Raw genomic sequence first — 15,197 nt, 5'->3', positions numbered from 1 at the left:
CAGCCCTGTGTTGGGAGGTTAATGGCACCCTGTGCAGGGCTGCATGCTTGGCATGGTGTCATCATTGCAACTGGACCACTGAATGGCATCAGATATTGTTTATGGATGAATCTCACCTTTGTCTTTGGAGGAATTATGGTTATGGATGGGTGTGGCAGTATCCCGAGGAATGCTACGTGGCAGCCCTTTTCACCGAGCATTATTCCGGTTCCACATCAGGCATCATGGTTTGGGGAGGCTTTATGTTTGATCAGCAGACAGCCCTGGTGCACATCTCTAGTGCTCTGAAAGCAGACCAGTATGTCACACAAGTTGTGGGGTCTGTGGTTCAGCCACTGGTACAGCTGCACTCAACATGGTGTTTCAGCAAAATAATACCTGACTGCAAGTCACATGGTAAACTCTCACCATCCTGAATGAAATTCACATCCTTCCCTGGCCAACAGCCTTGCTGGCTCTCTCTTCCATTGAACACCTGTGGGACTTCATCCAATCTGAGATGCACCAAGGACCACCACCATATATTATAGATGACATGCACACTGCAGTGAATACAGCTTGGCAAGACATGCGTCAGGCAATCATTAGTTGCCCATGGGGGCCATATTTGTTACTGAATAAACAGGTGTTTGTTGCATATCTCTGTTAACTCTACTGGGGACCTATTCTGAGTAGTATCATTAAGCTAATGAATACGATAAAAACCAGTTTCTATCAGAACCACGTGATTTGCATTTAATCAACTGTGAAAATGCTATTCTGATCTGTACATTTTGTTTTTGGTTCCAATAGCCACACGCGATAACTAAGCTTTTGTTATTGATCACTCTCGAGCTGCCGTTAGGAACGTAACAAAAGTGAAAACAACATGGTGTCTTTTGGTGTGTAAGAACGATTTTACTTCACGAGCAATTGGAGAGAGAGTTAATAAACTTTGTTGTTGTATTGCTTAAAAATAATAACTTTAACTATTTATGAATAGTATAATCGCTTTCTTGTTAAAATTTAAAGTAAGTAGCTATAGCATGAACATTATTTCTGAAATAGGTTTCATTCACATATGTATAAATTAAAATGATATTTATATATTTATATTCAAAGCTATCAGTTACTTTTTGCCATCTTTCTGGATCATTTTGTGAGCAGACTTCTNATAATATTAGTTCCATAATAAAATAAATTAATTTATTCAAAAATAAAAAGAATTGTATTTTAATTCAAAATAAGAATTGTAATTTATTCAAAAATAAAAAGAATGAAATGTTCTTACATTTGAAAGATGTAAGAACAAGGTGTAAATTAAAAATACAATCTTTACAAATTGTGATGACATATGTCTGTGTCTGCATAGAAGAACAAACATCTTGCATTCTGTTAATTGGCAGAGTGCTACAACAAATTTATGGTTTTTTTTGATATTTTCATAATTTATTTGATATATATACGGTCAAACTTCTATATAACAAAGTGGCTAAATCCTGAAAAAATTTTGCTATAGGGAAATTTTGTTATACAGGGTGTATCAGAATGATGTTTTAAAAATTTGGGGATTGTAGAGGATGAAATTTTGAACGTTTTGATATGAGGAACCTATAACCAGAAATTTGAACTAAAGTGTCTACAGCAGTAGGAAGTGCTTGACCGCTCTTCCCTTTGGTAGCTACCTTTCTGTCCAATGATGTCATATTATTGCTGCAGATGGAAGACTGTAAACACACAATTACAGTGGTCTAACTGAGCCTGTGTACAGGACGTTGTGTACTTAGTGCTTGTCGTCTTCAGGTCACCCCTTGTATTCACTGGCGCTGTGCTGTAAACACACAACTAGTCAACATGAGTCCTTTGTGTATGCAACACCTGTAGGAACAGTTCATGAGCTTATGGAGTGCATCTTTACAGCATTTAATACCATCAGAGGAGAGAGTGGCATCTTACAGAGGGTCGGACAAAACATGGTTTGTCGTTGCACATTATGAAATGAAGTTGGTGGTTGTCACATTGAACATTTACTCTAAAGTAGTGCAGCCACTGATTCGATGTACAGTTTGATTGTACTCTACTGTTTTGTCAATAAAACTTGTCATAAATACTGCATTCTGCTGTTTCATTCAGCATACCGACCGCTTAGAACATGCAAAGTGCTGTAGAAACTTTATATCACATTTCTGGCTTTGGGTTCCTTATATCAAAACGTTCAAAATTTCATCTTCTACAATCTCCCAAATTTTTAAAACAACATTCTGATACACCTATAGAAATTACACATTTTGGTAAATAAAGTATAATTTTAATATAATTTGTTTGTTATTTTGTGTCAGTGTTTTTCAACCTGTGGGTTGCGACCCCAAGGGTGGTTGCAAAGCCTTACACAGGAAGTCACGGGTGAAAGAAAAAGACAAGTGTTTGTAGGTCATACACTACAATAATAAAACTAGAATTTCAGTGAGAAGGCTGTGCCTGTTTATTTTATAGTACAATTGGGTTTTTGATCAATATTTAAGGAAAGAAAATTAAATACGTAGTTTTTAAAATCTCTGATATAATTTTAATATGGCTCTGGGGGGTCGCCAGAAGTTTTTAACTTGTATAGGGGTCACATATTCAAGAAGGTTGAAAAAAACTGTTTTATGTAATTTAAATTAATATAAATATAATATACAGTAATGTGACTGCAGGGTCGGCACCTCTTTCATGCCTTGTCAGGATTGACATCACCATGTCTTCTGGACACGGAAATTTCGATGGCTGTTATGTTAGTTTTCGTGTGAGCAGTTGCGTCGTAGGCTTTTGGACTTGGAATGGAGGCGGAAGGAGACAACTGGAAGAAGTACACTCTACAAAGTTATCGTTTAACAAAATACCTGTTTATTAATCAATACCATCTATTTAAAAGCTATATACAGATACTTAGTGGATGCTAATAATATTAATATGATATATATATAGGAACCTTATTATTACGATCACGACTCTGACTGTGAGAGAGAGAGCTTACAATCATTTGCGTGTTGATAAATACTAAGAATAAAACACATCTTTAAAAATCCAGCAAATGACTATTAATAAAATAAAAACGTTTTGTTTAAATTATTTGTGTTTATTTATTTTATCGACCACAACTACGTTTTCTGTTATTTATATTTTCATATTTAAGTTTTATTTTTATGTTAACTGAGGAAGATCGTTAAAGTTTTTTAATGATCTTCCTCTCTCATTCATACTTTTATGATCAATCAACACCTAATTGTTTTGTATGCCAGATACGTCGACGATATATTCATTCTACGGCAAAAAAAACCTGACCTACAGCAATTTTTGAAGACGATCAATAATAACCCTTATGGTTTATTACTACAAGTAGACCATCAGAGTGAAAATAATGTAAATATTTTGGATATTTTCCATCACTTGTAGACGGGGAGAAATCTGGACCAGCATATACAGAAAACCATATTTCCAATTAACTTTAATTCCACATAAATCGATTGATCCGCATCGTATCAAGTTAGTGGTCTTTAGGTCCTGGATAAGAAGAGCTTATATGCATTGTTTAAACATAAAAGACACAATAATGGAGCTGAATTACATTTTAAGGATTGCTGAACAACAAGGATACTGAAGAAAAGTCATAGAGAAACTAATCGCAACCTTCCAAACAACAAAACAACGGCATGCTACGATAGACCAAAAACAAAGGATAGTTTTAAATTATATTCCATTTTTAAGGCAAATTTATAAAAAGGCGGCCAAGACTAATAATTTACAAGTGGTATATTGATGCAATCCTACAGTCTTCAAGCTCTTAAGAAACGATATGACTGGAAATCAGCCACAGGAATCTGCTCTATACCGTTACGCGATCAGTGTTTTGATTCTGATCTTGTATATGTGGACACTATGATGCACTACTTGCAGCAATGTCTCAAGGAATATAAATATACGATTAATAAGAACTGGATAACACCATGCTATCAGCTTACGCAAGACGACAAGACATTCAAGTCCATCGGGATCAAGCAGCAATAATTAAACCAACAACACATTTACACACTATGAAATATCTTGAAAAGTTGGAGATCTTTAAAGCACACAAGAGAACAGGCTGCATTAACCATAGGGATGTGGTCGCATTAGCTACCGCATGGCTGTCCTTTTACGAAAATTAATGTTATTAAGAGACATTTTTATTTTAGTTTTATTTTATTTTTATTAAGTGATATTTTCAACTTAATTTATATTATTATGTGTTTGTTTATTTTATTGACCACAACTACATTTTCCGTTATTTATATTTTCATATTTACGTTCTAATTTGTTGTTCTGTTTTTATGTTAACTGAGGAAGATCGTTAAAAAACAGTTGAAAATGTTTTTATTTTATTAATATTTATTTGCTGGATTTTTAAAGGTGTTTTATTCTTAGTTTGTTATCCAGTACGTACATTAAATTTAAGTTGATAAATATCTTAAGAATTCAAAGAAACTGAAGATCTGTTTGGAACTTTCAGGAAGTAGGAAAGTTGCTTTCTTCTGGAGTGGTGACGATTTCTCTTGAGCAGTGACGGATTCTCAAGTGGTGACAGCTAAGATCAGTGATGGCAATGGCGAGCGGCTGGACACACACAGTTCAAGAAAAACTGGATGATGGCTTTTGACTCATTGATCCCTCCTTTTTACTAGGGGGCAGGTCCTGGGTTTTTCCCATGACCTTATTAGGAGTTTTTCTACAACTGTCCAATAGTTGATTTTTATTGTAGATTCCGGGTGACACATTAGGAAGCTGTGTCATCTTTGAAAGGAACTGAATCTGGAGAAAGATACGAACTCATCCTTCCAGGTTTTTATTAAGTGTTGGGGGGAAAAAAAATAGAATTTTTTCCATGAGTTTAAACATTATTTTGTTTAATTTTAAAGTGAGCATGAAAGTTTATAAAAGGGTTTATAAAAGTTTATCAAATTCGGGCACTCACAGTAATAATGTAATATGAATAAAGTTTTAATTTTAAGTAAGTTTACATTTGTGTGTTAAAATACTTAAAAGTTAGGTTTAGCTACATTTTTATTAAAAAAATTATAATTTTTTGTTTCACAGAACAATTAAAAAAATGTTCTCTCTTCATAATATGCTTCACACTTATTAAGAGCATTAAAACTATTTCATCTACATTGGCATAAATGCAGGTTCTAGCACATTTTCATGTAGGTCTCTCATCATTGGCTAATTTCAAAATTGATTTACAATTTGTTGTTATGGTTGATAAACTATATACAGGAATTCCAAACTTTGTTACAATGTTTCTATTTTTTTGAGCCCTTATCAATTTCCTGAAACACCATAAATTTTTTAGAAATGCTTAAACACTATGTGAACAGTTTTTCAAATTCCAACTGGATGACTTATTAAAAAAAATAAAATCTCACTAACCTCAAAATTAGTCCAGAAATCGTCAAAATTATCACCTTTCTAATGTTTTTGACATTTGTTAATTATAAATCGTTAATCTGTCAACAATGGCATTTGGATCTAATCTCTCTTCCTCTTTTTTACAGTCGGTAGCCATGTGGGGAGCAGATTACATGTTGGTTTTAAAAGCTAACGACCAATATTTCTCACTCCTGGGCCATGGTTTTATGAAAGATTTATGGATTGATATCTGAAATTGAATTTAAATTGGAACTCAACTCAGATGGAGTAATTGACTTTTAATGATTGATGGTCCTTATAACTTAAAAAAAATTCGTATATAGAAATTTAACTTTGTTATTTAGAAACAATTTCACATAAATTTTTTGTTGAAAGAGCAGTGTACAATGCAAAAATTCATGATATGGGAAAATTTGCTATATAGAAGTTTGGCATAAAAAACTGACTCAGAAACTGGAACTAAATATCGAAACTACTACTTCACACCTAAGTGCTAATTCCAGCACATGAACGATAAAAAACTTTAATGTTCTAACGTTTTCGGCCGTGTTTCAGAGGCCCTCGTCAGGAAAATATTACAACGAACAGAAAAACAGTTTTATCTAACAATTTTCGAACAAAGCTGTGTTCTAATTTTTTTAACATTTAAACGATTTTTGAATATCAAAATCGTTCCGTATTACAACGTATAAATAAAATAATTATAAATAAAAATACCAATAAATATATTAAAAATACATAAAAATAACAGGTGTTAATATACAAAAATAAATAATATATACGGTGGTGGTAATACATTCATTGTTAAACGATAGCCCGAAGTACAAACGATGTGCGATATGGAAAAATTGTTTCCTTAAAAAACTCAAATTTATGTTTTGTGGCTTTGTAAATAATATTTCCACGACTGTGGAACAGGGATATTGTCGGTGTTGATGCAATTTCCCTTCATTTCCGCTTTATAAATTTCAATCGCCTCCAACGAACGTAATTCGTGTCGGTCAAATGCCCTGTGTAAAAGCGTAGCTTCATTCCAACAAGGAGAAACCCCAGGTTCGGTAGCATACTGGGCTAGTGCGGTATTATATCCGAGGACAGGAAAGCGCCAGGAGTGTACCGCATTCCATTGCAAGACAGTCGCTTCAATAGATGTATAACGTACATCGGGTCCACGTATCGGTCTCTAGAGGCTAGGGTAAGAGACCACATGTATGATGTATCCAAGGGGAGATATAATACTGCTCTAGCCCAGTATGCTACCGAACCCGGGGTTTCTCCTTGTTGGAATGAAGCTACGCTTTTACACAGGGCATTTGACCGACACGAATTACGTTCGTTGGAGGCTATTGAAATTTATAAAGCGGAAATGAAGGGAAATTGCATCAACACCGACAATATCCCTGTTCCACAGTCGTGGAAATATTATTTACAAAGCCACAAAACATAAATTTGAGTTTTTTAAGGAAACAATTTTTCCATATCGCACATCGTTTGTACTTCGGGCTATCGTTTAACAATGAATGTATTACCACCACCGTATATATTATTTATTTTTGTATATTAACACCTGTTATTTTTATGTATTTTTAATATATTTATTGGTATTTTTATTTATAATTATTTTATTTATACGTTGTAATACGGAACGATTTTGATATTCAAAAATCGTTTAAATGTTAAAAAAAATTAGAACACAGCTTTGTTCGAAAATTGTTAGATAAAACTGTTTTTCTGTTCGTTGTAATATTTTCCTGACGAGGGCCTCTGAAACACGGCCGAAAACGTTAGAACATTAAAGTTTTTTATCGTTCATGTGCTGGAATTAGCACTTAGGTGTGAAGTAGTAGTTTCGATATAGAAGTTTGCAATATGGAAGTTTGACTGTGTGTATGTATATATATTGAAATTAAATTTTAATTTAAATCAAGATCATAAAATTTAATTGAACTAAACAAAATGTAATTTAAGTTTATAAAAGTCTGAAATTATTTATTGAAGTAGAATCTTAATTTCTTACCAAGCAGAGTAATAAGTGATTTTTCTCAGGTTTTGTTTTTTTAATTTAATAATATATAAGTTTAAATCAGTACAATATAAGTTTTGTGTTTGTTAATTTAATATAAGCTTTAGGTGCTTTATGCTCTTTATTATAATTTAAAGATACTAATTGTTTGACAAATGCTAAAAACTATAACAATATTGTAGGAGCACAGCATTTATCTACTACTGGCCTCAAGCTTCTTTCAGATTTATGTGTTTTAGCAAAACCTTTCTCTACGACAACTTTAGCTAAGCAACTAGGTATGATGAGAATAATAGTTTCATCCCCAGCCATGCCAAGGCTATTCGGATTTGCTAAAACACATAAATCTGAAAGAAGATTGAGGCCAGTAGTAAAAACTATAACATACTTTTTGAATCATCAGATGTTAATGCATCCAATTAATTAATATTTTAAACAAATAGACATTTGATTTCATTACTTTTAATGTTGCAGAATTATGCAATGTATCAAACTATCAATTAAATTTTAGTTCAAAAATTTTCAGCTATCAGCATGTGGGAATCGTCTTTCGAGAATGTATGGAGTTGCAAAACTGCATCACCTTGTCCATCTTGATCTGTCAAATAACAATATTGCATGGATAGAAGGTAAATAATTATAAAGATTATATTTTAAATAGCTGTTTGTTTAGACATAAAGCCATAAAGACATAAATGTTACCATATAAATAAAATATATTTTAAATTCTTAAAAATATGTCCTTTCAAGATTCAGAAAATTTTGTCATCTTCACTTTAAAACATAATGATAATTCAGTACAAGAACTTTTTTGATAGACTTTACTGCCATAATAAATAAATTCCTTTTAAGGGATGGACTGGTGAAGAAACACTTTTTCATGATGTCTTTGACCTGTTTCTGAACTACTATAATATTAAATTTATGTATTATTAATTTTTGCATATAAATATTTCTATATAGTTATATAGTAAAATTTCAATTTAATGGTTTTCAAGGAACTGGTGAAAAAATATTCTAAATCACAGAATATCTAAAATTTGAACATCCTTAAAACATGCCACAATGTATAAATACATGTGTATATGCATTCAGAATGGATAAAATGAAGAAAAACACATATATTACTAGTATAAATGCTTCCATGAAGTCCTTTATTTTATCCAATATAATGTACAGTACAATGATCAACACCTTCTAGACATGTTTTACACAAGCATAATAAACTGTTAAGCTGTTTTTTGAAAGTAGTCAAGGATACTTATTTGTTTCCTGTTGAGTTTTTGGCATATCTTCTTCACTGCAGTTTTTAAGTTTGAAATATAAAGATACAAATAGTATTCTTTTCAATATCATCACCACTATTGTGCATTGTGCTTCTTTATGCATTATACTTGTTCCATAGTGTATTGGTTTGTAGCTGCATGGGAATACTGTGTCTGGACTGCAGAATCCATAGTGAACTTCAGACTGTCGTGGTATTGGCAAGTTGTATTTACATTAAAGTTAAAAAAAATAAAATGGTAATAATTTTATTTTTAGTTTCAATTAGCAGAATGGAAGAAAGTAGCATTGTTCTATTTAAAGAAGATGAAAACATACATTATACAATCAAGTTAAAGTTATTGTTTTAAACATGTACAGTACAGGTCTGAAAAGTTTTGCAGTGAGAAATTTGTAATGACATTAAAGTTATTTGTGTGGCATTGCATACAAGACTGATAAGTTGTACGTCTTGCATTTTCACTTTACAGTAGATTGCATTAGTGCTTGCTCACAGATGTTCTGGGTTTTAGATTACAGTTTTTGGAAGATTTCTTTTCTGATCACATATAAATTCCTGTGGAATCTGGCTTGCTAGGCATTTGGATCTCACTCCCTAGATTTTGGGATCTCTGGGGAACATTTCCAACATCTGCTATAGGAGTAACTGCATCATATACAAAACTTCACTTTTAATAAAACTTTACTTAAACCTTTTCCACTGCACAGTAACTTTTTGGATACCCTGTACAACTATTTTAGACATCAAAATTTACTTTACAGTGACAAAAAGCATAAGAATTTAGTTTATTAACACCACAATTATTGATCCATGTGTCTTACTCATCAATGATACTGACTAACTGCTCATCAAAATAGATCTTGAAAAGTCTATTTTTTGTTGACAGACCGTACATGCACTATTCAAAAGTGAAATTGCAACAACATGAAGGAATGTGCTTAGCCAAATGCAAATTGCTTGACTGGTAGAGGTGATAGAATAAGCAAATGATTAGGTTTGTGTATGCATCAGGTTGTGGTACTCAGTTTCGCTATAAAGACCAGCAGCTGGCTCGGGCTGTAAATGCTATCAACAGTGGTTCATGACAGCCAAACTTTTGAAGAAGTGCAGAAAATTCTTTGGAGACTAGGGAATGAGACAATATCCTGGAGCTGTGCAACCTCAGTTTGTCTATGCATGCAGTTGTCACACATGTTGGGCATGATGTGAGTACCATCCAGCAATGTGGGACACGCTGGACACAGAAACATCTATGAACATATCAAAGAGGAAGTGGATTGAACCAGCACATGACAGCGCAAGCAGACTGGTAGATTCGCTGAATGGCCTGTTGTCACGTCATGACAAACAGGTTTCATCTGAATCTGTCTGTCGCTATCAACAGGTGCACCTGTGTTCACTCAAACCATTTGCAATAGGTTGCATGATGTTGGGCTGCAAGCACAGCAACCAGCAACCAGGGTGCCATTAACCTCCCAACATAGGGCTGCATGCCAAGCATGCAGCCCTGTGTTGGGAGGTTAATGGCACCCTGTGCAGGGCTGCATGCTTGGCATGGTGTCATCATTGCAACTGGACCACTGAATGGCATCAGATATTGTTTATGGATGAATCTCACCTTTGTCTTTGGAGGAATTATGGTTATGGATGGGTGTGGCAGTATCCCGAGGAATGCTACGTGGCAGCCCTTTTCACCGAGCATTATTCCGGTTCCACATCAGGCATCATGGTTTGGGGAGGCTTTATGTTTGATCAGCAGACAGCCCTGGTGCACATCTCTAGTGCTCTGAAAGCAGACCAGTATGTCACACAAGTTGTGGGGTCTGTGGTTCAGCCACTGGTACAGCTGCACTCAACATGGTGTTTCAGCAAAATAATACCTGACTGCAAGTCACATGGTAAACTCTCACCATCCTGAATGAAATTCACATCCTTCCCTGGCCAACAGCCTTGCTGGCTCTCTCTTCCATTGAACACCTGTGGGACTTCATCCAATCTGAGATGCACCAAGGACCACCACCATATATTATAGATGACATGCACACTGCAGTGAATACAGCTTGGCAAGACATGCGTCAGGCAATCATTAGTTGCCCATGGGGGCCATATTTGTTACTGAATAAACAGGTGTTTGTTGCATATCTCTGTTAACTCTACTGGGGACCTATTCTGAGTAGTATCATTAAGCTAATGAATACGATAAAAACCAGTTTCTATCAGAACCACGTGATTTGCATTTAATCAACTGTGAAAATGCTATTCTGATCTGTACATTTTGTTTTTGGTTCCAATAGCCACACGCGATAACTAAGCTTTTGTTATTGATCACTCTCGAGCTGCCGTTAGGAACGTAACAAAAGTGAAAACAACATGGTGTCTTTTGGTGTGTAAGAACGATTTTACTTCACGAGCAATTGGAGAGAGAGTTAATAAACTTTGTTGTTGTATTGCTTAAAAATAATAACTTTAACTATTTATGAATAGTATAATCGCTTTCTTGTTAAAATTTAAAGTAAGTAGCTATAGCATGAACATTATTTCTGAAATAGGTTTCATTCACATATGTATAAATTAAAATGATATTTATATATTTATATTCAAAGCTATCAGTTACTTTTTGCCATCTTTCTGGATCTTTTTGTGAGCCGACTTCATCAGAATTCAGATGATTGGCTATTTCTTGCCACAATTCTGGCGATCTTTTACGGTAAAGGAAACATTTAACTTCCCTGACATTAATTTAGGGTTGTCTTCCATAAGATTAACGAGCATCTTGAACTGGTGACTCATAATTCGCTGGCTTCGTTGTCCTTTCTTCGACATTTTAAAACAAAATATTTTACTAGCACTGGTACACAACAATGCCAAAACCATGTGCTTTTGCTTAGAAAATAGTGGGTTGCTGTCACGTGATGAAAATATAATGTTAACTAAAGTGTGATTGGTTAAAGCATAATAGCTATTGATAGCATGGAACCCAGACACATTTCAACCGACTACCCATAGCAAAACCCACTTAACATGGAGCACAGAATAGCGATTTATCTAAGGTTCGTTAACTACCTTTTGCTAAGGGGACTTATCGAATGTTCCTGTGTATTGTTATCATTGAGTTATTGGAAGAGCTCAGAATGGACCCCCTGGTCCTGCAGTGTTCATGTGGCTATGCACATTTCTCTGTAGTGTTGTGATTTCACTTTTGAGGAGTGTATATAATAACAATAATAATAATAATAAATGCTAAAATAAATTCAAAATTATTAAAAAGAAAGTTTTTAGAGTTAGAGGTTTGAGTGTCTTTCGCTTAACTTCTATTTGCTATAGAAGGATAAAATAAGAAAACTTGAGTGTCTATTTCTAAACAAAATTCTAAATAATTTCCTGAGAATTATAATATAGAGAGGAGCCAATTCTTGTAAACTTGTTGCTTTTAAGATACAACTTTTGATAAGCATGTATAACAATAATTAAAGCGTGAGTTAATGCACTGAAAATGAACAGGAGAGAATTAAGGTGAGACATGGATATAGGTTATGCATGTCTTTGGTGGTTTTGGGAAATTATGGTGGCAGATGAATGTACTTGCTATGTGCAAAGGATTTTACATGATTTTTTTTAAAGATGTTTTTTGTACAGGTAAATAAGTCTCTTACTGTACAAAAACATATCTTTACCATCACTTTAAAGTCTAAAATCATCATATACTCATTGTCTATCAAAAGTACCAGATGGCTATACAGTAGATCCCCCTATAAGACGGTAGATACGTTCCGTTCTTTATGAATCAATTTTGTAGGAATCATAGTTTACGGACTACGGCTGTTTGAAAGGTTTTCTTTCATAAAATTAATCGATTCTAGACTAATTCGACTCAACATTTCCAAAATACGTATATTTTTTTGAAAATAATCCGTATAAACTACGTTATNCAGTTGTTAATATACAAAAATAAATAATATATACGGTGGTGGTAATACATTCATTGTTAAACGATAGCCCGAAGTACAAACGATGTGCGATATGGAAAAATTGTTTCCTTAAAAAACTCAAATTTATGTTTTGTGGCTTTGTAAATAATATTTCCACGACTGTGGAACAGGGATATTGTCGGTGTTGATGCAATTTCCCTTCATTTCCGCTTTATAAATTTCAATAGCCTCCAACGAACGTAATTCGTGTCGGTCAAATGCCCTGTGTAAAAGCGTAGCTTCATTCCAACAAGGAGAAACCCCGGGTTCGGTAGCATACTGGGCTAGAGCAGTATTATATCTCCCCTTGGATACATCATACATGTGGTCTCTTACCCTAGCCTCTAGAGACCGATACGTGGACCCGATGTACGTTATACGTCTATTGAAGCGACTGTCTTGCAATGGAATGCGGTACACTCCTGGCGCTTTCCTGTCCTCGGACTTGTCTTTTGCATTAGATAAGATTCTAAAAATGTTCTGTTTTCTCCTATAAGATACGCGCAAGTTTAAATCCTTAGCAATTCTATTATAAATTTGTTGGAGTGATGGTTCGTAAGTTATAACCACCTGCTTGCGCTCTGCATCATTAAGCCTCGTGTCGGTGGTAGTTATCGTAGCTAGCTGGTTGGCAGCGAGCTTGTTTATTAAGGACTGTTGGTACCCGTGAGCAGCTGCTATATTCTTGATGTGTTTCAGTTCGTTATATGTATCAGAAGTGTCCGAGCAATGGGTGAACGCCCTAGCAACCAGGGCCCGGAAAGCCGCCACCTTAAACTGCCAAGGGTCTGCTGAGTTAGCTGGTATAAAGAGGGGAATGTATGTGGGCTCGCGGTAAATAGACGTGTTTAAATTATTATTCGCAATACTTATTTTGACATCCAAGTACCTAACCTCTGTGTGACTTTCCTGATCTAATTCTAGAGTTAGGCCGTAAGCGTTGCTGTTAAAAACTTTTAACACCTCTCTTATCTCAGGCTTGGTTTTCCATATGATTAAAATATCGTCTACATACCGCGTATAGCTAAGGATATTGTGTTGTAAGCCTACTAAGACTCTCTCCTCTAACTTACGTAAGACTAGTTCGCACAGATCCCCCAAGATAGGACTACCCATCGGTACTCCTCTTTTTTGGATGTATGTTTCACCATTAAAGTAGAAAAAGGAAGAATAGCATAATATATGCGACAGCTCTAATATTTGGGAATGGAATCTCTGGACGTCAGGTGTGGTGGTGAGAAAGAAATCTCTTAGTGCACAGAAACATGGTTCCAAACGAATGGAAGGGAACATCGATACAAAATCGAATACAGTAAGATATTCGTTCCCATTAAGATTTATATTATGGAGTTTGGCGAGTAGTGCGTTTGAATCAAAGACAGTAAAGCTGTATGCATCAAGGTGGTTTTTTAACAATTGATGGATACGTTTCTCTAATAAGAACGTAGGAGATCTGGATTTATCGATGACTGGTCTTAATTTTTGCCCGGGTTTATGCGTTTTGGCAAAAGCAAATAAGCGGGGGGTGTCAGGGGAGCTAACTACTGAGTGTTGAAGGCCTAAGATTGCGGCAAGGCCAGTGCGAGTGAATTTTTATAAAGCGGAAATGAAGGGAAATTGCATCAACACCGACAATATCCCTGTTCCACAGTCGTGGAAATATTATTTACAAAGCCACAAAACATAAATTTGAGTTTTTTAAGGAAACAATTTTTCCATATCGCACATCGTTTGCACTTCGGGCTATCGTTTAACAATGAATGTATTACCACCACCGTATATATTATTTATTTTTGTATGGTAACAACAGTTAGTTTTATGTATTTTTAATATATTTATTGGTATTTTTATTTATAATTATTTTATTTATACGTTGTAATACGGAACGATTTTGATATTCAAAAATCGTTTAAATGTTAAAAAAAATTAGAACACAGCTTTGTTCGAAAATTGTTAGATAAAACTGTTTTTCTGTTCGTTGTAATATTTTCCTGACGAGGGCCTCTGAAACACGGCCGAAAACGTTAGAACATTAAAGTTTTTTATCGTTCATGTGCTGGAATTAGCACTTAGGTGTGAAGTAGTAGTTTCGATATAGAAGTTTGCAATATGGAAGTTTGACTGTGTGTATGTATATATATTGAAATTAAATTTTAATTTAAATCAAGATCATAAAATTTAATTGAACTAAACAAAATGTAATTTAAGTTTATAAAAGTCTGAAATTATTTATTGAAGTAGAATCTTAATTTCTTACCAAGCAGAGTAATAAGTGATTTTTCTCAGGTTTTGTTTTTTTAATTTAATAATATATAAGTTTAAATCAGTACAATATAAGTTTTGTGTTTGTTAATTTAATATAAGCTTTAGGTGCTTTATGCTCTTTATTATAATTTAAAGATACTAATTGTTTGACAAATGCTAAAAACTATAACAATATTGTAGGAGCACAGCATTTATCTACTACTGGCCTCAAGCTTCTTTCAGATTTATGTGT

The 15,197-nt window shown here is 34.3% G+C and overlaps 1 protein-coding gene across 1 annotated transcript; it reads right to left on the bottom strand.

Moving 5' to 3' along the window:
* Positions 1 to 2,689: 2,689 nt before the first annotated feature.
* LOC111638287 lies at positions 2,690 to 13,816 on the bottom strand. Its single transcript, XM_023384006.1, has 2 exons — positions 13,037 to 13,816; positions 2,690 to 2,818 (listed from the first exon to the last, which is right to left on the bottom strand). The coding sequence occupies exons 1-2, from the start codon at positions 13,814 to 13,816 to the stop codon at positions 2,690 to 2,692; spliced, it is 909 nt and encodes a 302-aa protein (XP_023239774.1).
* Between the last annotated feature and the right edge of the window lie 1,381 nt (positions 13,817 to 15,197).

Source organism: Centruroides sculpturatus, unplaced genomic scaffold, assembly GCF_000671375.1.
Source record: "Centruroides sculpturatus isolate CEXI.00-Female unplaced genomic scaffold, Cexi_2.0 scaffold100, whole genome shotgun sequence".
Taxonomy (NCBI): domain Eukaryota; kingdom Metazoa; phylum Arthropoda; class Arachnida; order Scorpiones; family Buthidae; genus Centruroides; species Centruroides sculpturatus.
Note: the sequence above shows the minus strand (reverse complement) of the source record. Positions and strands in the feature narration are given on the sequence as shown.